Here is a 25,904-nt window from a genome sequence, read left to right as displayed (position 1 = left end):
TCACGAATTCTACATCATGAGTAAATTCATTCAATTCGATACTCCAACGTAATAACCTATTATTCCTTAATTTAACACGTATAAGGAACAGAAGCACGTCATGAACAATGACGATAATTATACGTCTTCCTAGTGACATGGATTTACATTTTCGTAAAGCATAAATAACTGCTAGGCATTAAGCTTCAGTGGTTGTATATCGCCGTTCACAAGGGGTCAAGGTACAGCTAATACACTGGATGATTCTTCGCCGTGTTTTTGCCAGAGGGTACAGCCCAATCCGACCGTTGCTGCATCCACGTGGGACGTTAAACTTAAAGATTTCATTTCTTTTGAATGTAGAAAGACTTTAAAAAGTTCGGATGAGCTAAAAGAATATTAGCACAAATAGTATTTTTGATCTAATTGAATCCTCGGACAAACCGCTCACTCCACTGCCATTTCCCAAAGATAAAAGATCATATAATGGCGCGTCTTTAATAGCGTAATCTGATATGAAGCTTTGACACCACGCAAATGAACCTAATGCAGATTGCAAACTTTTGATCTTGGTGGCGGTTGGCAACTCTTTGACTGCCTTAATACTCTGTTTATATTTCTTAACCCTTTTAAATTATGATGGCACAACACCTGTGCCATGGCGTTGACCTTCGGAATTTGCTTTATAAGTCTCTAGACCGGGTGTTTTGCATTCATTCAAATACGGAAGCATCATAGGGCATATTTTATGGGTATTTTGCAGCTTCGCTTGCTCTGTCTGGGGGCTGTGACGTCACAAACATGGACGATGGGTTTAAAAAAGGGTATATTTAAGAAGTTTTTTTCAAACAATCCCTGACACATTACTATTTACCCTAGAATCGTGGTTTGTACCTCGTTGGTTTGGTTATCAGACAGGCTTTGGAAATGTACCACTCAAATTTCCCTATCGTGGACCAGAAGCGGGAAAATCTTGTTCAAAATGGAAAAAAAGGGTTTTTTAAAGAAAAAATTCCCTTTTCCCCATTTTTCTCTTCACAGGTACACGATAGCGAAATTTGAGTGGTACCATTTGAAAGGATGCCTTACGCTGAAGAAAATGAGGTATGACTCATGTTGCTAGAGTAACAGACGTGTGTCAAAAAAGTCACGATTTCTTTGTTTTTTCATTTTTTAAAGATTTTTAGTCTATTACTTTAGTAAAGTATCTATGGTATTATCACTATTTATTCTAAAGTCATAATACGTACTTCGTTTTCTTTTGCATGAACCAGTCTTTCAAACGGAGCCACTCGCATGTCTCTAGCATGTACCATAGTGGAGATTCTTCGCCGTGTATCTACTTTCTGTAGATCTACCGCCGTGTATCTACTATCCTCCCCATTGTATCTACTTTCGTCACGATTCTGAGATACAATGGGGAGAAGAGAAACAACTACTGTAATGTTGTCATATTCTAACGAGATATTACCTTGACTAAAATCAATAATAATCTGTAATTTCTCTAACACATTTAAACCCATTATAAATTTCTCATTAAGGTCAACAACGACAAAAACTTTTAACATGAATGCAAGTGAGTCAATTTTTACAGGTATAACTGTTCTGCCTCTACACCTCCTTTCAAACTTTCCACTATAATCTACGATAACAACGCCTTCAGGTGATTCTAACTTAGGAAACGAAACATCTTTTATAATTTCTTTCCGGATGTCACAGGACAGTAAGCTCGTCTCTGCGCAAGTATCACACACTGTTCCTACTTCGATATCGTTCACACGAATATTAATGTACGCAAAATATTATCGGCCACATGCCCTAACAACAGCTTCGAATTCGTTACTTTCTGTGTTATTTCTCGCATCTTGATCCAGGTCTAAATCGGATGCAAATGTGAAATATCGAACACGAAATGCATTGTTGGGGATTTTACTATTTCCTATTTCAACAGATGTCCCCCCTTGAAACCTGTCTCCATTTAGTTTTCCCGATTCGTTCCATGACTGGTCGTGGGTTCCATCCTGATTTGAAACTTTACCATTCCGATTTCCTCAATTTTGACGATTTTTTCGTCGATCCCCATTATTTGTTTTTCGAAATTGTCTTGATCTACGATTATTGCGGTTATTGTTGCTTCGCAAATTATTATCTCTATCACTGCGAAATTCCTCTGATTGATCTTGCTCATTGTTTGTACGCGCATTAGAGGTCACTATTCCCTGAAATACCTCTTTTCCGTCGATTACCGTTATTATTGTTATTTCGTTTTTTATTATTATTTTTGTGTTTACTATTACGAGACGCGCCTATTGTACCTGACTGCTACACCCGAAACGATCGACCATCTTTATAAGTATTATCGTTGTACGAATTGTAAATGCGCCTCAAGTTATTATTCTCGGTCAACCCTAATGATTCCATCTTAGCAATGCTAGCTACAATCTGCTGAAACGAAATACATGGATGCAAAATTAACTCTTCCCGGTACCTTCGCGGTAATGTGTCAGTAATACTTGCAATGATTTTAGGAGTTAAATACAACTCAATTCAGCTTTCCGGATTCAAATCCTTCAATAACTGGTATTGTTGTGTAGCAAAACTACGAACATTATCGTAGGTTTTGGGGTCAAAACGGCTACTCCTGCATGAAGAATCTGACTAGTTACAATAGTATCTGAATCAAAAGTACGTATTAACGCATTTTCAAACTGACTAAGCGTTTTGAATTTCTTCGGATAGTTGAAATTCTCTTCTTTAGCCACTGCTTGATTCGACATGGGATGATCTGAATTAAATTATCTTCGTATATCCCCACTACTTCAGCCTTCTGTATTAAATCTAATGTACGACCGCGGAGTTGTACTATGTGGAAACCCTATATACTTAAGTAATTATTGTGAATCTCTCACTTAGATAATGCGTTTAGGTTTTGAGAGTTTACGCGAGTAAATATGTTTAATACTACAACCAGATCCATGAGATTCGGTCCCTTCAATTTTATAATGTGAACCATGTTTATATTGATACATTCGATTGAACTTATTCTCACTGCGTGATGGCGAATGGGTATTAACGTGTAATTGTTCAATTCTATCCTCAAAATGTTCTTAATGCGCCATCAATTCACGGTTCATCCTTTCTGATCACTGCATTTACTGTTTAACATCACGATCATTTTCAAACTTAACAATAACAGCGGGCTGTTTTGTAAGATGCTCAATCACTAACTCTATGAAAGCTTGATGCCACCTAAAGCTACAGCGTTTGCTCGATCTCGTCTGAACGTTCACTATTCATTTTTAGAATTAGCCTATGCGCTTGTAATTCTTGGCCTATATCAATTGTCTTTTCCACGTGATCCTTTACATATAAATTTAGTTTATGTGTGACACTTTCTTGCCTATTCATACGCAAACTGATAGTTTCACATTTCTTATCCGTACGCAATTGTTGTTGCTGTATTTCGTCAAACTGATTTTTTACTCATTGCACTTGCTGTTTAACAAAATCAACCTCACGTTGTTGAGTTTCACTTGCCTGCGTACACTCAATCTGTACTGTTTCGATAAGTTCCCGTAATTCAACTGCATTACTTTACAATCATTTCTGTCTAATTGAACACATTTAGTTAGCTAATTCAAGTCGAACTTCCGTTATTGTATTATTGGTTACCATAATGTCGCTATTTAAAATTTCTGCTTTCTTTTCTACTTCGGTGCGGTTCTTTTTGCAATCACTTGCCGATTCTGCTATTGACTGTTTACATTCGCCTACTGATTCACCTACGAAATATTCTGAGCGTTTACTACTTGTTTCTAACTTTTGCTCTAAGAAAGCTCCTAACTCTTTGTTAATTGCTTTTAAAAACGTTTGAATGTGCTCTAGCACTGATGGTTCCATACTTGTACAAAATATAAAGAACTAAGATCAAAGTACAGTGTTGGCGACTAAATACAACATAGAAATTGTAAGTAAACGAAATTTTAGAATGATGACAGAGTACTAAAATAATATCGCTTTCCTGAATTCTGTTTAATAAAATGTAAAGTGACTTTTGATAAAGGTCATTGATGAACTATTATTCTTACGCACTTCATTTAATTTAGTTAATACATTTATTAGCATTGTTATTACTGTAACCTAAGACACCTCTTTGCTTTTGTAGTATGAAGGTACTCCTCGTATGTGTTTTGTCTGTAATCAGCTGGTTGGTGTTTGTTCGTCTGTGTGTTGTAAATTGGTGGGGAAAATTTTCGCGACCTGACTGAAATATAGCTCTTTACTTCTTACACAATACTTGTGCTCGTGATTACCCTATATCAGCTAAATCTATTTAGTTTTATTCAAAGCTCGACTTACTTACTTACTATTTTCCCTCTTAATATTTTAATTGTAAATAGTAATAAAATTAATAGTAAATATACTTACTATTTTCCCTCTTTTTTCTGTTTTAGAAGTTTGAGCTATTTGCAGATAATTTTAAGTTGTCAGCTATAGGTGACTACGACTCAAAACTAGTTCTGGATTCTATGCGCAGACACTACTGTAGTTATGCTAAATGCTGTCAAATGTTAGCAAATAAAATGATCGCCGCCGATAAAGTAATTATTCGAAGATCGTATTCAGTCCTGTCTACGGCAAAGCCATTTAGGTTGTACAATCTTCGTTATTTGAAGATTAGTGGTTCGAGTCCTGTCACAGTCGCCATTTAGGTTAGCACTGTACATTGTGGTTCTTCGTGTTAGTGATAAATAACAACGATTAAGACGAAGTTTAACTATATCAACCTCGTTTCTTTCTTATCTTTCTCTGAACGAATTACATCCAGCCAACAACAATATCGGTTTCAAATCTTATAAACGCATATATGTTGTTAAAAGAAATTCAGAACTGAGTAGTAAAATTTATATTGTAACTAAAATATAGAACATCCGTTTACACTAGTAAATGTAACAAGCACAATGACAATCCGTTTTACATGTGACTTCGTCATCCTTTTAATTACTCATGCATGAGACTTCACATTGATTGTATTATATTTACTTTACTTATCATTTTATTTAAAGTGGCCGTTTGTTAATTTATCTATTGAACAAATTCCCAGATACAGCATAATTTTACCATTTTACACAGAGAAATGTTAACAAGCAGAAAAAGAGAAAAAGAGACAAAAACAATAAAAATAAATAACAACAACAGTCACATCAATAATATGAACAAAGAGTGCACAAGTAATATTATTTGGCCAGAATGCGTTTTATTGCTCTTTCAAACGCCGGGTAGCTCGAAAAAATGTCCACCTCACTAATTAGATTATTATAATAGTTTGGTACTCTATGAAAAAGAGACCTCTGTATAAGTGTCAACCTAGGGCGTAGAAGATGGAACATGTCGGTATTCCGGGTTTTGCGGGAAGGGACACGTTAGGATAGTTGTTAAAGTAGGGTTTCTAATCTTAGATTCACATTAACTATCTTCTGAAGAAACTTCAGGTCAGAGTTATTTCTGCGTACTCCCTGCATCTGGATATTAAGCTATCGCAAAATTTCCTCCTTAGGTGATATTCGAAATGCTGAAACACGAAAACGTACTATTGCCATAAAGAAATTGAGAACAGACTCAAGTCTAGAGAGATGTGTAGGTGCGGCCATGGCCCATATGAGAGAGCAGTATTCGATCTTGTGTGCTATTAGAGTTTTATAGAATATTGCTGATGATGTCACAGTACGTAGTTCAGTGAATCGGTAAAGAAGCCCCAGCATTTTCATTGATTTCTTAACTATGGAAGAAATATGGTCATAGAACGAGAGTTTCGAATCAAAGATCATTATGACTAGCAGAATTTGGTATAGGGGAATCGTTAATATGGTATTTAGAGGGAACAGGATACTTTTTCAGAGTAATTATAATACTGTCACATTTCTTACTGTTAAGTTTCAATTGTCACATTTCACCCCAGTCTAAAAAAATAATTTATTCTTCCTGTAGGGCAATCTTGTCATGGAAACATGATATTTATCTGTATAATTTCCAGTCGTCAGCAAAAAGTAAAAGGCCAGTAGGATTAGCTGATAAGTGAGAGTAGAGGTTGTCCATATAGAGGATAAATAGGAGGGGCCTAGTACGCTTCCCTGATGCACTCCCGAGATCACAGGTTGGTGGTTAGAAGTCGCCGTGACAAAACAACTTTCTGTTTACGGCCCTTCAGGTAGCTGGTGATTAAAGAGAGAAATTTACCATGTATATTATACCTAAATTGTCAATACTCACAGTTGGTTCCGAAAGGCGCAACTTTATTACTATATATATACAAATAGTAATATTTTGCAATCACTTTGTCCACACTTGCACTGCTCATAACGATGAAGGAAGGAGATTCATCGCTGCTGTTCACCCCAACTGCTTACTAATCCCTTTGTTTCACGGATGGCTTGTATCCCTTGATGCGTTGTGGTTCGTTGTTCACTTAGCGCCTGTAGTATTCACTGCGTAAATACAGGCTTTCTCTTTAAAACATTGTCACTGACATAAAGACAATAGCAAAATTGATGACACTGTAATACGAACTTCGTTGTGAACAAGTTTAAATATAATTGCACTTGGGTTTTCGCCAACTTTACAAACTGACTTTTGTTCTATGTAATTCTATGCGGATTTAACTTTTACAGCTACGTTAACCACTGAGCTCTGTTTTCAGGGCTTCCTTTCAAGTAGAGTCACACGGTATTTGCAAAAAGGCACTTTCATGGAGCGAACGCTCCGACATGAGGCACGTAGAATGGGAGTCCAAAGACTAAAGATCAGCACCTTTCGCCATCTTGAGTTGCGAGATATACTCATTCGTGATTGGGGGAGATATTCACGTGGCCCTGAGAACGCCATCTCAACTTGTAGTGAGACTTGAGGACGACTCCCCTTCCCACAGGAAAACACAATGCTCTATTGTTTGACCTAAGTAAATTTAGAGTCTTATCAAAAGACTGGCGTTGAAGAGACGTGAAAGTAGATTTTGAGACGTAATAGTGAGCGGATTCGGTCTACTGAAATTCAATGTTCGTGAAATATATTGAATAAAATAATTATTCTCCTGTTTTGTTTATTAATTGAGCTCAACTGGTGACAAGATCTGTGATGTGAGTCAGTGACAAAGTTTTCTAAGATGACAGTATACCTGTTTAGGCGTGGTTTCATCTACCACAACACCTCCCCAGGCCCGCTCCAAACAATGAATTATTTCAGTTTACCGTCCCACGATTATGCACTTTAGGCTAATGCTGACGGTGACTAAAGCAAGTGAATGATGAAAGAATTGATGGAGTGATAAAGTGGAGGAAACTGGAGGTACCCCGTGAAAACTCACAGACACGATGTTGTCCACCACACTTATTTGGCCGAGGATCGAACTTGGGACCTCACACACTAGAAGTAAGCGCTCTACCACTAAGCCACCTTGCCTTCCCTTGCTCGCTCAATCCCCAGACGTCCACATTATTAAACTTGGGCTATATGTACCCAATGACTTCCTCCATCCTCGTTGATCGAACTGAGTTCTGCGCTGCATGAGGAATGGTATTATATTTCTCTGAAAATCATCCATGATACTTGCCGCCATTCCACGAAGACTCAAGAACTGTTCTGCAATCTTATGATGGTCTCACTTTGTATTAATCAAGGAAGTTGCATCTTCTTCATGCGATTCTATCGTTTTTGATAATCGTGTGCATAACTTACTTTAACGAAGAGACTCACCATTATAGAGGTAAGCTAGGAGGGAATCGCACTGTGGTCCACAACAATTTGCATTTGGCAATTTGATGAAAATTTCTTGTTTGAATATTTCTCAACATATTCATCTCATATTGCTTTGCATTCCTCTCATCTATGGATCAGTCCGTTAATAATATCCGCATATAGAGTTTAAGAAAAACTAGGTTTCCGTTGCATAAATGACCTTCTTATTATCTAGAAAACGTCTACCGCGCATGTGTTCCTTCATATTTGGGAAGATAAAGTAATCGAACGGAGCTAGATCAAGTGAATGTGGTAGGTGGGGCAAAGGCTTATAGTCAGATCGATTCATAAAATTGCTGTTTTTTTTTTTTTTTTTTTTTTTTTTTTTTAACGAGGTATATTTTCATATTTTATTCATTGTTTGGTTTCAGGGTCAGGGTCAAATAGATACACCCATTATTTATCTATAGTCACTAATCTGTTTACAAAAGCATCTTTATCCTAGTGACAAAGGTCAAAAATTCTGTGTATACATTGAACACGTTACTGTTCCTAAAAATGTGTCAACAATTGAAAACTCACTTTATTATAGTCTACCCATACGAAAATGAAAAATCTGTACAGGTACTGTACAGGCACTGGAAACGCATGTATAGTGCATGTGTTACATTTTTCCAGGTCCTGTTTTATGCATGTTGCATGTTACGTACCAGTTTCATGAAAGAAAACAGGCGTTTCTTGATCTGTAAGTGCATGTATTGAGATCTATTTTGAGGTAAACGGACATAGGCTGTACAGTGAGCTCGATAACATCAATGTACAGTGCATGTACAGACACTGGTTTTGCCTTCAACATGTTAAAAAAGTAACAAGCACTGTACAAGCGCTCAAAAATGCGTTGAACAGTGAATGTTTAATAGTTTAAATACTAGCATTTTACATGTTGCATGTACAGTGAATGTTCCTGTGCAAAATACATGCAATTCGACAGAAAAGTACACCTGTATTGACGTCTGTTCTGCACTGACCATACATTGTCTGTACATAGCCCTTCCTAACAGCAATGTACAGCTGCATGTCTAATACCTGACAGGGAATAATTAACAGGTGTTGTACAAACTACTTCTAGACTCCAGAAACATTCCCTTTACAGAGGCTGTTTTTAATATTAACATGTTAGGAATGAACAGGCACTGCACATGGGTTCAAAACATGCGTTGTACAGTATAGGTTTGATAGCCTGTACGCAGACATGGTACATGTTGGATATTAATGAATGATTCTGTGAAGAAAACATGCAATTCGACAGAAAAGTACACCTGTATTGACGTCCGTTGAGCATTGACCATACACTGCCTGTACATAGCCCTTCCTAACAGCAATGTACAGGCGATGAACAGCTGCATGTTTAACACCTGTCAAGGAATAGTTGAACAAATGTTGTAGGAATAACTTCCAGGCTCCACAAACATTCCCTTTACAGAGACTATTGTTAACGTTAACATTTTGAAATGAACAGGCACTCCACATGCGTTCAAAACATGCATTGCATATTATGTGTTTGATACCCTGTACACAGACATGTTACATGTTGCATGTACAATGAATGTTTTTTTAAAAGAATACATGCAAATCGACCATGAAATATACCTTGAATGGCGTCTGTTCTGCATTGATCGTACATTGGCTGTACATTGCTATTGTTAACAGCAATGTATCCTCGTCGCCAGAAGTCCCTTTACATCGCAGTGACGAGTATGTGACCGCGCAGTACTCCAAGGAAGGGATGGTTGTATAAGAATTTTTTATTAATTTTGAAGAGTTTTTATTTTGACTAGGGAATTAACATAGGTATAGGGAGTAAAGACACAGGTTTAAAGCATCAGTGCACGAAAAGATTCGTATTCTCAGTTTTCCTATTTATTGTTTTATATGTTAAGTTCAACACTACAATATGTATCACTGATATCGTAGATCGTATTATTTTGTAAAATCGTGTCTGTAATCTATTGTCAAAACATTCATCTCCAGACATGATGTAGAGAGAAGAGAAAAAGATAAGACATCTGTAATATATGTATATGTGACGCACTAAGTAATTGTAGAAATTAGTTAAAGGACACATAAGAGAGCGAAAAGGAGGTCTAGAAGTCTGAACATTTTATTAGAAACGTCCTAGATAGGCGAAAATATTGTTAAAAATTGCAAAAGGTATCATGTAACTTATCTTTCTTTTCTTATATCCTAGTATACTTTTTCTTTCACATCCAAACATCTCTATTCAGAATTACGAGATAAAGGTGAAGAGAGAAACATTTCCATCTCAAGAATTGTATCAGAAAAAAATCTTTCGACTTAGACTAGATTCGAACTCGCAACCCTTGAATCCATGAGTCTGCGCTCTACCGATTGAGCTAACAATTGCTGTTGCAAAAGCATGATTTCTACAACTACCGATTGCTGAATGGTGTGTATTAACGAAATTGGCCGAGATAATTGCTTCATATAGCTATTGCAATAATAATAATAATAATAATAATAATAATAATAATAATAATAATAATAATCGTTGCTCCAGAGAGGCATTACCCCATGATCAGTCCCTAAAATTCTTACTGCTTTACAGGAGCATAGCCAGGAATTTATTTCAGTGCTCGAAAGCATTTTTAGGGTTAAATTGTTCAAATGGTAATGTATACGTATACTAAATTTGTTTGAAATCCCTCCAGGAGCCCATGTTGCATCGTACGTTCAACTGTACTTTTTTCTGAGTCAAAACTTTCTCTCTCTCCTCTCTCTCTCTCTCTCTCTCTCTCTCTATATATATATATATATATATATATATATATATATATATATATATATATATATATATAACAGTAACAGGATCGGTTGTAGACATTTTGTAAGTGTAAATAAACAATATTTAGTCGCCCCCGCCTAAATGATAATAAAAGAATAGAATGCTGTAATGAACGAAAATTCTTCAGATAATTGTTACAATTACAAATTTCTTCAATATATAATAATTCAGTCTTCCTGTGAGTATTAAAGGGAAATGGCGAAATTAAACCTAATTAACTGTGGATGAATCATGACAAAAGTTCCAGTTTTAATAATTTATATATTTTTTTATTAAATAAGCACAGAAAACAACTAAAATGTATACCTAAGATGTATATTGACAAATACAGTTGAAACATAAAAGTCGAAATAGAATAAAGCTTATGAGCTTCAAGTCTAAGATTATCACAAGTTTGATTTTGACAAAGAGATATCCTCTTACACTTCATTAAAAGCATATTTAAATAGTGTTTTCTAGTGATACAAATATGGTAATTAGCTTAATTTCTCGTTTTCTTTGTTACTGAAAAGTTCATGTTATAAAGACACTTTTCTGGCTTTCAATATGCAAAATCTCTTATTATTGCATCAATATCAATTTCATTCACAATGTCATTTTCAATGGCCATCAAAGCTAGTCCATTTAATCGTTCTTGAGATATACTTGATTTCAAATAATTCTTTATTAATTTTAGTTAAACTAGTTCAATACACAACAAATGACAAAAGTGTGTGTCTTAATTGATATTTAATTTCTCCTCGATCCAGTGGCAGAACTTTAAAATCAGGTTCCTTCGCAAAAATTCTTTTCAGGGCCCCTTAGTCCTATAGAAGAATTCAATTCTTTCATGTTTCTTTCCAACATAGACGTACGAAATCAGGCAGTAACACAATGTAAACACAAGCAAAGATGCACCCAAGATTTTTCTTTGGGGTCCGAAGATTTTTCGGAATAGCCTACAAATGCAAATAATTTTGTGTATTTGCCCCTGATATTGTGCTAATTGGGGGATCCAGACTCTCAGACTACCTGTGTAGTGTTTCGTCCACACATATTTTTAGGGGGCCACTTTTCCCCGGGAGGAGATCAAAATAATACGTCTGTAATATAATAATAAATACAAGAGTAGCAACAGTGGCCCTCTGAATACTAAGTGTACCCCCCAGGAAGATTTTTTCTGAAAGGAACACTGCACCTATTAGGGATGCCCACGAGACAAGATGTGTAGCTGTCTCGTGTCGAAAATGTGCTATAAAAGTGATGTCTCGACTCGGAAAATGTATATTTCTCTATTGGAAGAACCGTGTCTCGACTCGAATTTTGTCAGGAAAATCCTGTCTTGACTCGTCTCGTGCGCATCCCTAGCACCTATGTCGGTGCATCCCTGAACACAAGTAACTAATAATCAAAACTCTACTTTGCATTAGAATTATTACTAATTTAAAATATCGCTACGTCTACATTTAATACCAGAGAATGGATTAATAATTATTGTTATACTGTTATAATAAAAAAAAGCATTGTATACGCTGCTGTGATTGGAAGTGAGACTACTGAAAAAAAAACTACTTGTCATCCAAATGACCTTTCATCGCTTTCAATTATATCCTTTCAATTTATATACTTATATGGCGCGTGAAAACTTATTGTATTCAAATATATTTTGAAATACATGAAATTTAATTCAGACCCGTAACCGAAATGACCGTATCGTTCCATTTTAATTCAACAATTATATTACTGCAATCAGGTAAAATAACCTTACAGTTTCAAAAGAATGTCGACCTGCAAATGCTTCGTTAACAGTGACTGGTATTGACAACTCCCCACCTCAACATTTGTATGATTTTGTCCAGAACTCGAAAGAAACTTTTTAGAGCCTTCGGTTGCCTCTTATTTTCTTTCATGTTTTGTAGCTTTCTTTTCCGTAAAATGCTCACTTGGTTTAAATCGTTGCTCATTATTATTACACGAAAAACAAAGTATTTGGTCTAGGAATTAATTCGTGCGGTTGGTACGCACACATTGAAGCTGTAGTACAAACACAAAATACATAAATACCTTAAGAAAAATATTGTCCATCGCTAGCCACCACTTTCGCCCATCTGTCAGGCAATGTACGGATTCCGTGGCGAAAGAAGTCCTCATCCTTGGAAGCGATCCAGTCAGAGACCCATGTTTCGATATCTTCTGAAGAAGTAAACCGCTGTCCAATCAAATCGTTGTTCATGCAATCGAACAAGTAGTAGTCCAAAGGAGCAACGTCTGGTGAATACGGCGGGTGGGGTAAAACTACCCATCCGACATTTTCTAAATAGGTTTTGACCGGTTTTGCGACATGTGGGTGAGCGTTATCATGTTGAACAATAAGTTTATCATGTCTGTTCTCCCATTCTGGTCGTGTTCTGGCCAGAGCTTGCTTCAAACGCATTAATTGTCGTCGATAACGTTCTCCATTCATAGTTTCACCCGGTTGCAGCAGCTCATAGTACACCACACCTTTCATATCCCACCATATGCACAGCATAACCTTTGCACAGTGAATATCTCGTTTTGGTTGTAATAGACCTGGTTCACCTGGTTTCACCCAGGCCTTTTTTCGTTTAGGGTTCTCGTAATGGATCCACTTCTCATCACCCGTAATAATTCGATGCAGAAACCCCTTTCTGCTCTGTCGTTGAAGCAGCAATTCGCAAATGGTTTTTCGTCTTTCAACGTCTCTGTCTTTCAATTCATGTGGAACCCAATGTGACATCTTTTGAATCATTCCCATGGCTTTCAAGCGTTTGGAGACTGTTGTTTGAAAAACGCCTAATGCTGCTGCAAGTTGTTCCTGCGTTTGACACGAATCCTGCTCGAACAATGCTGTCAATTCTTCGTCTTGAAATTTTTTTGGCTGTCCAGCTCGCTCTTGGTCTGCCAAGCCGAAATCACCACTTCTAAACCGTGCAAACCACTTCTGACACGTTCGCTCAGCTAGAGCATGGTCACCATACACTTCCACCAAAATACCATGACTTTCAGTCGCACTTTTCTGCATGTTAAAGTAATGCAGCAGGACACCCCGCAAAAACACTTTATCAGGCACAAATTGCGCCATGTTCACTTAACTACAAACTGGTGTTGTTGACGCTTTAATCCACTGCCCTATACTACGAACGATACGCGATGACAGGGGTTTGCAACACATGTGTGGATACACGGAACTGTGGGACGCTCCGTTCGTTGCGCCATCTCTTGTCCACTCGCACGAATTAATTCCTAGACCAAATACTATTAAAAAGTGAAAGCACACATCATTATAAATTAAAAAACAAAAATAAAACAAAAACGAAACGACCTAGGATAGAAATGAAAATCTTGACGAATCACAAATGAACTAATAGATATTATTAAAGTGAGCATTAAGCAGTGGACAGCGATTTGAGCCATTAGTAACTTAAGTTAAAATTTTCCTCAGAAATGATTTTTAAAAAATCCATTTGTACCGCCCGTCTTTTCTTAGTATTCGCTCCACTCCCTGGGCGAATGGACAAGAAAAGCCTACTTGCTTGCATGGGGGCCCGAAGAATTTTTTAGGGGGGTCATCTCCCTGGTTGGTATATTACGTTTGATATTTTTATTTGTATTAAGAAAATCTTAAGATATTATACATATGCATTAAACTTGTCGTTAGCCAGGTGGGGCCCGGCCCCCTCATCCCCTTTTGGGCGCCCATGCTTGCTTCAACTTTGATAATGTGAATTTCATTTACGGTGCTCGTTCTCAACCCTTAACTGTGGTCATTGAACCAAAGTACTATGCGAAGACACTGTTTAAGGCAAGATGGAGGAGCACCCTTGAAGACATTTCTTCCTACTGTGATAATGCCACCCAATCCATAAACAATACGTGCAGTTGAATTCCTTTCGTTTGTTGATCCATTCGGATTTTAAAGACATATTTGGCAATGATATTCTCTAGCAAGGTGTCGAAGGATTGTTGAGGGAGGAATGAAGAGTCTGTTATATTTGTATTTTGTGCATATGGTGGGATCGTGGAAAGAATACCACTGTCTTTAGCTCTACGGTCATAGCGCTTAATACAACATCTATTGGAAAGCTAAATTTATCGTCATTTTATCTCATATTCATAAAATATCCCTTTTCTCTCTTTAAAAAGGTCTATCCTGTGCCGTGAAAATTTTCCTCAAACTAGCATCACTTGTGAGTGTGGCATTGGCATCAATTGATGTACGAGTCCATTTCATTTGTAAAGGGTGTTTTACAGCCAACCACGCAAAGATTCGACTTTATTGCCTGTTTGATGTATTTTATTTGTATCTCAGTCTGTACAATATTTATTTGAAGCTATATGAGGAAAATGTTTCATCATAACATTTTTTTAAAATAAATATTTACATTTAAAACAAAATTCATTTTTCTAATTTGGCTTCCTTTTCACCTGGCGCCTCCTGCGAACGCGCAGTTTGCAGGATTCAAGATCCGGCCCTGCAGTAACAATGGAATTCTGTATTACCGCCCGACTATCGTTGTTGTGAAAACATTTATCATGATATGACGTAGGGAAATGAGTTACATTAGGGTTCTAAGATCTAATATCAAAGTTGAAACATCGCAAGTAAAACAAAAACACATAATAGCAAATAGTTTTGAAAATAATTTCAGTTTAAACTAGCTGCGACTACATTTAATTCAAAATTGAACTTCTGGAGTGCAACATATGAGCGTAGTTAAAGAAAAAATCAATAAGAACAGTCGGGATTTGAACCTAAGCAATATAAGTAGGAGTCCCTTACACTAACCATTCATCTACTAGGTTTTGTTTACTAAAAGTATTTTCCATGCAGCAAAATGCCATTTCACACTGAAACATTAACAACATAAGAACAAAGATTTCAAGAAAATTTGCCAGAGCTTATGTATTAAAAGTATCCCGATATTCGCCCAGTGGTACTGCAAAATCACTAGTCAGGATGCCTCGTATCGAAATTTGAACCGGGAGACTCTCAATTACAAAGCGTCAACACTAACCAGTAACCTACGTTCGCTCAGTAAATGTCATCAAATTACTTTTCTGTAATTATTTTTCAGAAATGTTTATTATTTTCATGAAGCAAAGAGTGCATCTTCTACTTGGGTTGAGAACTATATCTACTATACTTCTAACAGTTAACTAATAGTTGATGTTCATTATTTCTATCGATTTTCTATATCTACTAAGTTATTTCAATTTTTTATAAGTTTTCCCTTCCGGTTATGAATATGATTAGAAATGAAGGCTCCTCTTATAAAATCTTGATCATTGTAACATTTTTCAGTCAAAATTCTGAATTATTGAAAATATTTGAATTAGTTAGAATGAAGAGGATAATACTAAGAAACATGGTTAGAAAAAAAGAAACATTGTTGTTTGACGAATTGATAAAATCAAGCTTTTTCAAAACACAAAAAAATTCTGCATGGTATGGGATGATCATGGAAAAAGTAAAAATAGCCATCGAGGACACACTCACCAACTACTGTACGCAGATAAGTCAAGGTTCGTTAACTTGGTAGACGTATATGAAGAAACCATTAACAGAAAATATCTGATAGCTTTACGCCTAATCATCTCAGCGACCTCAAAACTATGAACTCTACATTAACATCGGTTGTCGTTTTCGATCATTTTATATGTTACTCCCTTCCATTGTCCCAAGGTATGCAAGGTGTCTTACCCCTTATCCCAATGCATGAAAAGCAAATAATATTTTCGCAAACAGCCAGGGACAGGGAGGGAGTAACAGAACGCACACAGCTTGCTGTATAGCTTTAGGGCAAATACCTAAAGGCATAAGCAATAGGCCACTTGACCAAGAGCAATGTTGCCAAACGTAAGACAAGGTAAGCCCACGCGCAGCCTGTCTCTTCGCCTGACATTACCTTCGACACAAAATCACTGACCCTTCGAAGAAGATAACATTGTTGCGCTCTCAGAGTCAGGTTTTAATTGCATTTGTGTTAAAGAAATGAAATGAAATCTTTAAGTTTTACGTCCCACGGTTATGCCTGTTGGGTTAAAGAAGACGGTGATGATGAGTAATTAATGAAATGAAGAGAGTGGGAGGAAATGGGAGAACCCCAAGGAAACCCACCCACACAGTGTTCATGCGCCACAAAGTTCAATTGGCGGGGGCTGGGATCGAACCCGAGGCCCCAAGCACTAGAGATGAAAGCTCTGCCACTAAGCCACCGCGGCCCTAAAGGAAAAGAAAAGAAAAGCGCACTCAAGACAATGGGTGATATCAATAAAACGGAGAAGTTACTCATTACGCCCAATTTTGAAGTAGTTACTCGCATTGGTATCAATAAAAAGAGAACTGAGCACTAGTCGTCTCGGCTGACCTCGAAGAAGCCCCGCCCTTTTGAAGTAACCACACCTCTATTCTCGAGACGAGTAACTACTCCGCGTTTGATATCAATAAAAATCAAAGACTCTTCTGTGATGCTAGTAACTTCTCCAAATTTGTGGAGCAAGCTAAATAGGTGACTCCGTGCGAAATATGGCAGAGTATATGATTGTTTTGGTATGTAGCAAAATTTATAAATTGCATAGAAATGTTGCAAATGGAGATTACAAAAAACATAGGTTCATGAAAGAAAATGTAGAGTAGTTAGCACAACATTTTTTAGGAGAATCAACGGAAATTTGGGGTGATGCACTACGTAATGATGAAAAGATGCGGGTTTTCTTGCTTTACGTGAGTGATCCGGGATTCCAGGTCTGAATGTCAGGGGATTCTGTTGTGGCTCAAAGCACTGTGTCTATGACTACTACAAGTGTAATGGATGCGATTATTGCGAAATCTGGAAATTGATTGTTTTCGGAGGTGTGTGTAATATTCAAACAGCAAAGGCAGAGTGGCAAGAACAATATACATTTCCGGGTGCTATCGGAGCACTTGACTATAAACACGTGGCAATAAGGAAACCTAGTATTTTGGAGACGAATACGTTAATAGGAAGAGCTCCTTCGTGGCTAAGCGGATAGCGTACATGCCTTTGGAATGAGAGACCCGCGTTCGATTCCCGGCAGGAGCTCATATGGTTCGGATTCCAAGCTAATCAGTGGGTCCCGTCTCATATAGCCTCGCTACTGAAAAGGACATTAAACTCAAAATCAACTCAGCGCTGATAGGAAGGGTGTATACATGAGAATGTATATTTTTTATGCCAAGGTGAAAGAGGACACGTATGGTGTGGAAAACGTAATCAGATGGACGTGCTTACGACGTGACTGGCTGGACTATTTAAAAAAGGAAACAAAGGGACCAAGTGTCTTATTTCGTTCTTAAAGCGAAACAATCTTGGACAAGACCTTGGACAACACGTGATATGCACTTGTCGTGCTAATCTTCATATTGCTGGATTCCAATCAACATCCATTAGTTCCAAGAAGTTCGTTCCCGTGGTTTCAGTATTACTTTCTTGTTTCCCGTTTTCTTTTTCATTTTTTTTAATGCTCGCTCGGATATTAAAGATTCTCTTTTGGATTTGTGTCTCATTTGTAGATGTATTTGATATTTAGTTGCATTTCACTGTAATTGCCTTCAAACCTTCGGCTTTCCTTCGTTTACTTTCTGGTAACTGTGACTTTGAAAGTACCACTGGAACTTTTATAATATCCACAAATGCACTTTAATTAAAACTGTCGTTGCTACTTGTCCCTTCCATGGCGTTTAGGATACTGCGCCATAAGTTACCCACAACGAAATGACCGCCCAACAGATGGGAGAAATGAGTAACTACTTCTTTTATTGATACGACTCAGTGCTACGTGCAGAGGAAGCGCGAGTAAACGTTCATCATTCTGGAGCAGACTAGATCTGAGTAGTGAGTTGTTTTATTGATACGAAATTGAGGGAGGAGATTACTCCAGGTGTAGTTACTCCGATTCTCGAGCAGGACTTCTCAGGAGTAGTTACTTCTTTTTATTGATATCACCCAAAACCTCTAGACTTGTGGAGAAACTTGTCCAAACAGACTTTTCTTTTTATTTACATTTAAAATGAAATAAAATACATTTCCATGATGGAATAAAATTCCACTAATATAACTAAATTAGAAATAGCAAAGACAGCTGAAAGTAAGGAGAAAGCAGTAATTTCACATCAGGTTCCAAAGAGAATACACAGCATGTAACGTATATCCTGTTTCTAAATATATATTTATATATTAGTATTACAATTATTTTGGAAGGATATTAACACGTTACACCCCCACCTGCCTCCGCAAAGACAACTTAAACGTGCACGCTGGAAGGAAGGAGAATTAAATTCCCCCACTAATAAGTAAATTACGGTTATGTTGGTATAGTTCAAGTAACTGAACAAAAGTGGGAACTTATTATATCCAGTAATAAAGAAAAATGTCTCATAGCACGCCAGGTAATCTACGCTCTACATTAGGCAAATAATAGATTTAAATCGGATATTATCAACTTTATGTCTGTAAACTCGAACAATATAATTAAGTGCCAAATTTGAGAATAAAAAAAAAAATAAAAAAATAACACAAAATGTATTTAATTTAGATCACAAAATTGCAGTTAGAACTCAAATATAAAACCCGTTCTCATTCAAATATCGACCAGCGATAACAGCATCGAAACATCCACAATGTTAAATGGCGTACTAACTTGCCAAGATAAATTCTAGAAAAAAAAATTACTTACAGTAGGTATTCCAGTTATAAACCAAAGCTTTTACAGCAATAAACTCACATATTCACAATTTATCAAATACACTATCAACACTGAATTTAATTTAGAAGCCGATTAGGTTGAAACATATTGAATTTTGACATCAAAGATAATCGTTTTCCTTCCTATTTGATAGCAGCCTGTGATCTGACGATCCCAGGTAGCGCTGCACATGTACAAAATTATCATTCCAAAAAGTACCACCAGAGGTCATTGAAAACCATAACCCTTCTTGAAATGATGTAAATCTCAGTTAGGATACTATTATTATTACAAATCGGTTGAAAACTTGCTAACTTCGTTTTAATAACAGAAAAATCGAGGATACTTACAATTTACAATTATTATTTTAGAAAATTCAAAACCTTGACTATTAATGACATATTACAAGCAGCAAGCGAGTAAGCAAACAACAGCGTTACTCCTCCTGTGGTCCTGTCCCGAGCATGTGTCAAAGGTGACGTCATTGCACGAGTATGACGGAAACGCGTTCAGTGATGAACTTACCAAGCCAGTAACTACTGTATTTACGCCACGGAGTCCGACATTCTATAAAGTGCCTTTTATCTATACAGGATTATGCGCGATCAACATTATAACTGTTATATTTTACATTCTACGTTGCAAGAAAATAATTGACTTAAGGATCGGACCTGTACTTAAACGCAAAATTACATAAACGGTCTGGTAGTTTTAGTTAGAACGATCCGTCAAGTGGAGGTGGGGTAAGTTCTCAAACATTTAAATATACGACGTCTTATATACTGTAGGTGCACTACGCAACCAGTTACTAGCGAACAAACCTCGAAGTAGGACTGGTATCAAAACGAGACAATACGAAACTATTTACAGTATTAGTCTCCTTTCAACGACAAATAGCGGTCTCAGTCTCGTCTCGATAGTTTCGAAATAAATTGTGTGAAATTATTCCACACTAAATTCGACAGTAGATATATTAATATATACCTTCAGTAGTTCTCCCTATTGCTTCAGAATATATAATGGATGCACCATTTTCTACTAGATAAAGTATGAATTAGCAATTCATATACAACTTTCAAAAATACATATGTCTGTTTCCATTAAATATACTCATTGTTTATTAAATTATTTATTTACTAATTGAAATACCCGGCGTTGCACGGGAAGAATAGGTTTATATTTCAAAGATATATTGAGATTAGTTTTCCCAATAGAATACATATTTGAATCGGAATGAAATAGTACGAATCCATTTTCAGCAGGAGCAAAAGAATCAACTTGCCGCTAACGAAGAATAAAACCTTGGGCTTTTATGGTATCGGGAGTGTCATTATTCACTTAAGCGACCCCGAAAACTATTGAATAAACACTTATATTTCAATTAGGAATTTTTAGGACCTCAAAAGCTATGGATTTAACATTAATATCGTTCATTTTCGATTATTTTTACATGTCCCTGTGTCTCCCATGATAGAGCTAGGGGTGATACGGGTTTCGATTCTCGGCAGGAGTCGTGTGGTTCGGGTTCCACGTTAAGTCCTAGATGCACACCTTGTATAGAGTCACAGCTGAAAGACACACTGAAATCTATATCACCTCACCTCGTGAGATATTCTACTTTTGCATAATTTCTAAACCACTTTTCTTTCTTTGAATCTCCTCCTTCCTCTTAGGACACGCATAGGTTCAAACCGAATCTTTCTTCACGGTTGGAGGACGCAAGGCTACTGTACCATACGCGTACAACCCTTATGAGACTACGGTAGTGAGTTGCGCAGTTTGAGTAGCACGCACGAATAAACCACGCTTACATTTATTATATATAATAAATAAAATCTCATATTAGGACTAACTTAGCACACCAAACTTTTAACAATGCGACTTTTTAAATTCTGTTCTTCTTCTTCTTCTTTATTATTATTATTATTATTATTATTATTATTATTATTATTATTATTATTATTATTATTATTATTATTGCAATAGCTATATGAAGCAATTATCTCGGCCAATTTCGTTAATACACACCATTCAGCAATCGGTAGTTGTAGAAATCATGCTTTTGCAACAGCAATTGTTAGCTCAATCGGTAGAGCGCAGACTCATGGATTCAAGGGTTGCAAGTTCGAATCTAGTCTAAGTCGAAAGATTTTTTTCTGATACAATTCTTGAGATGGAAATGTGTCTCTCTTCACCTTTATCTCGTAATTCTGAATAGAGATGTTTGGATGTGAAAGAAAAAGTATACTAGGATATAAGAAAAGAAAGATAAGTTAAATGATACCTTTTGCAATTTTTAACAATATTTTCACCTATCTAGGACGTTTCTAATAAAATGTTCAGACTTCTAGACCTCCTTTTCGCTCTCTTACGTGTCCTTTAACTAATTTCTACAATTACTTAGTGCGTCACATATACATATATTACAGATGTCTTATCTTTTTCTCTTCTCTCTACATCATGTCTGGAGATGAATGTTTTGACAATAGATTACAGACACGATTTTACAAAATAATACGATCTGCGATATCAGTGATACATATTGTAGTGTTGAACTTAACATATAAAACAATAAATAGGAAAACTTGAGAATACGAATATTTTCGTGCACTGATGCTTCAAATCTGTGTCTTTACTCCCTATACCTATGTTAATTCCCTAGTCAAAATAAAAACTCTTCAAAATTAATAAAAAATTCTTATACAACCATCCCTTCCTTGGAGTACTGCGCGGTCACATACCCGTCACTGCGATGTAAAGTTACTTCTGGCGACGAGGATACATGCGATGTACATCTACATGTTTAACATCTGACAAAAAATAGTTGAGTACGTATTGTACAAACGGTTTCCAGACCCCAAAAACACGCCCTTTGCAGAGGCTGTTTTTAATTTTAACATGTAAGAAATGAACAGGCACTGCACATGTGTTCAAAACATGGATTGTACAGTATGTGTTTGATAAACTGTACACAATCACGTTACACAACTATGTATTCGATACATATCTTGCTCAATTTGAATATTTTATTACCCCTCCCTTAATATCTATGGGGACTAAACTTGGATTGAACGACTTCGTAATTGTCATTGTTCATCTCAGCGACCCTGAAAACTATAGATTCAACACAAATATTGACCCCTTTGGGTTATTTTACATATAACGCATTATCAATTCCCCATATAGAACATAGATAATACCCCCTCACCTTCCGAAAAGAGTGAATTTTCGAAAACACTAGAGGACATATCTGTTTATTTTTAATTACGAGCTAATATACCCAATTTCAGCTTAATAAATTGAATAGCTCGTAAGATACTAATCCTTTGTTAGAAAAAAAAAAAAAAAACACTGCTCCCCCTTAGGGTACGCATTATAATCAAAATGAATATTATAAATCCAATGTATAACCCAGATTGGGCCTAACTGTATACCAAAAATTATTTCATTCGGCCCTATCATTTGGCCTGATGAAATGACAAATTTCGTAACTTTTAATTTTACTAGCCTTCGGCTAGCTGGAGGCTTCTCATATAGACAATGGCGTAGACAGGATTTCATTTCGAGGAGAGCCGGGAGCCTTCTCCCGGAAAAATTTTGACTGAAAACGCGATTTTAGGCTTTATTTTAACAACTTTTAAAAATTTCAGGGTGTTCAGATCCCTGGATCCTCCCTAGCTACGCCACTTCCCCCAGACGCCCGTAATTGCTCGGCCTACGGCCTCGCACCTCATAAACCTGTAAATATATCGAATTTCAGTTGAAATACCAAGTGTCATTTCTCTTACCTTCCAGAATTCCGAGCTATACCGAATTTCAGTTCAAGTAACAGGGGGAAAACCCATCGCTTTTGCTTGTAGCTCGGCCTACGGCCTCGCACCTCATAAACCTGCAACCATACCGAATTTAAGTTGAAATACCAAGTTTCATGAGTCTGTTCCCAGATCCCAAGGTATAAACATCTTATTTTAATAATTGTATTCCTCCACACATTTTTCTTCCCGCCCTTTTCTTTCCTTTTAGGTTACATATAGATATAAAACAGAAATACAGGTCTATTTTAAATAAGAGGTTCAAATACCAATTTTCATGTTTCTAACCTTCAGATATTCCGAAATATCGACGTCTTATTACAATAATTGCAATGCCTACACCTTTCCCCCCCACCTCTTTTCTTCCCCTTTTTACTAAAATATTTTTTAAAAATGCTAAAACATGTGTCAAATTATTTCAGATGAGAAATCCAAATACCAAATTTCAAGTCTTTAACCGTAAGGGATTCGGAGATAATGCCATCTTTTAAAAATTCTTTCCATCCCATTCTGCCTCTTCCCCGTTGAATTTCCAAAAATCCTTCCTTACTGGTACCCTACATCACATATATTATGTACTGTCCAAATTTCAAGTTTCTAGCTTAAGTGGTTTGACCCATGCGTTAATCAATCAGTTAGTCAGTCACTCTGAACTTTGTCTTTTGTATATTGAGATATGTGTATGTGTTTAAGTCATAGGCGTAACTAGAAAGGGCAATGTTGTCCCTTAGAATACCATTACAATCCTATATGATCACTGAAAAATTCTTTCAATTCTCAGAAGTAAGGACCATGTCCCCCTCAGCTAAATAGTCTAGTAATGTTAATGGCTTCGATGAGTTTCTGGCTACGCCACTGATATACAGAGCATGTTCGTGTAAAGGAAACATAGATCTTTATAGTAGCTTGTGTCTTTCATGTTGGTAATATTTGCCTTTAAACTGGCGTTGCTAACTGTGAAGTACAGCCACAATACATACACAGGTTTAATGATTGAAAATATCCTCACAAGATGTCAGCAAAAATGTGAACGGAATTACGTAATTTTCTTTATTTAATTCTAACGGCATATAAAATAAAATGATAAATCATAAAATCATAGAAGTAAATGAACATGCAATGCACACCTATCCTGTACATGTACTGTACACGTTGCCTGTTCAGTGGATATACAAAGTTAATCAATATGCAATACACAAGTGACCTGTAGAAGCATTATACACATTGCCTCTTCAGTGCATGTAAAAAATTAAAAGAAATAATAATGATGCAATGTACATGTACCTGTACAAGCAATGTACATGTATCTGTACAGGCAGAGTACAAACACTTCACACTTATTGTGTTGGGTGCTCTAAATGGGTGATGTGTGCTCTAAATGGGTGTTCTAAATGAGTGCTGCATACTGAAAAGCACATGTATTTCGCATTATACATGCAATGTACATGTACTGTTTCTTTCTCTGGACATGTGCATGTATACGAATTTGTGTTTGTGATCCTTAAAACAGCATGTTCCTTACCTGTAAATGAACTGTTTCTTTCTCTGAACATATACTGTACATTGCATGTACAGGTTTCTTGTATGTGCTTGACGTCTGTAAATGCATGTTCTCTGCGTCTATACAGGCACATTAACTGGATAAGTCCAGGCACTGTACAGGTGAAAAGTCGTGTTCCATTTTCAGGCACATGTTTGACATTAACTGTACAGGTGCCTGTTTGTTTCGTATGGGTACTCATACGCAGAATGTAATGTAATATGGTGAACGAATACTCTACGTTACTAACTAAAGAATTAATAAATATTCATTCGTCTATTTTCAGGCACTATTAGGTCAACTTTTGCAACCTCCTTTGAGTATAGCTATTAAGAGATGACGTTTTGGGTCATACTGTAGATTTGTGCGATCACATTCGAATTCTCTCTTCCAGCGTTTCACTATGTCGTAAGATGAACATTTCTCACCTACCAACTTCCATGTATCGTTTGTGCCTATTTGCCCTGAAGATGTAGGAACCTGATCTTGGCTCACTATTCGATTTTGTTCAACATGCTGCCACAACCTAATTTTCTGGTTAATTCAACAGGATTTTTAAAGATACAAATTAGCTCATTTCTAGTGAGATGCCAAACAATCATTGTGCAAATTTGTACCTTACTATCACATGTCTGTCAGGTAATCGTAAGAACATTCTGACATTTCCTTGCACACATAACCTGCCTTTTTATTTTATTTATTTATTTTTATGTGCGAAATTTTGTATTTTGAGTGTATATTAATAAGTCTCAAATAATAATAAAGTTTTCTTTCTTTTTCGGTTGTAACGTGAATTTTATCTTGGATATTATTAAGGGAATTTTTCAACGAAGTAAGTTTAACTTCATTTTTATGATATCTATAAAGATACCAATTCAGTTTGATATTAATACAGAAAAAAAAATCATAAGAATTAATACATGGTGTAATTTCAGAAAAGAAAACATCTGAAACTGATAGTTTCATCGGCAACAGCGGATGCTGAGTTTTTGAGAGCTTATTTCAATATGAATAAAGAGAGAGGTCCTGAGAAAGACACAGCAGTCATTTTGAGTGTAGAAGGAAGATTACATCCTGTTGACATCCATTTTACTAAAGGTATTATCCATTAGCATTTGTTACAAATTTGCAATTAAGTGTATCGATTCAATATATAACATAGTTGGAGAAAAATAGCATTGTGATCTGAGTTCCAGTATTTATAGAAATTTAAAATCTGATTTTTGCTCAAGAGAAGGTGGTTGAAATTTGTAAAATAAGATTTTGTGTATAA

General features: G+C 36.4%; 1 protein-coding gene across 7 annotated transcripts in view; it reads left to right on the top strand.

The window, feature by feature from the left end:
• The window catches only part of LOC145660614 (putative ATP-dependent RNA helicase DHX35), a 589,276-nt gene that overhangs the window by 223,971 nt on the left and 339,401 nt on the right, over window positions 1–25,904 (top strand). For all 7 annotated transcript variants that reach the window (XM_081725887.1, XM_081725888.1, XM_081725889.1 and 4 more), the window contains one exon: window positions 25,567–25,729. In XM_081725887.1, the coding sequence (XP_081582013.1) occupies window positions 25,567–25,729 (163 nt within the window). The remainder of the gene's footprint in view (window positions 1–25,566; window positions 25,730–25,904) is intronic.

This window comes from Thermobia domestica, chromosome 9 (genome assembly GCF_964235325.1).
Source record: "Thermobia domestica chromosome 9, izTheDome1.hap1.1, whole genome shotgun sequence".
NCBI classification, from domain to species: Eukaryota; Metazoa; Arthropoda; class Insecta; order Zygentoma; family Lepismatidae; genus Thermobia; species Thermobia domestica.
This window is presented reverse-complemented; position numbering and strand designations above follow the sequence as displayed.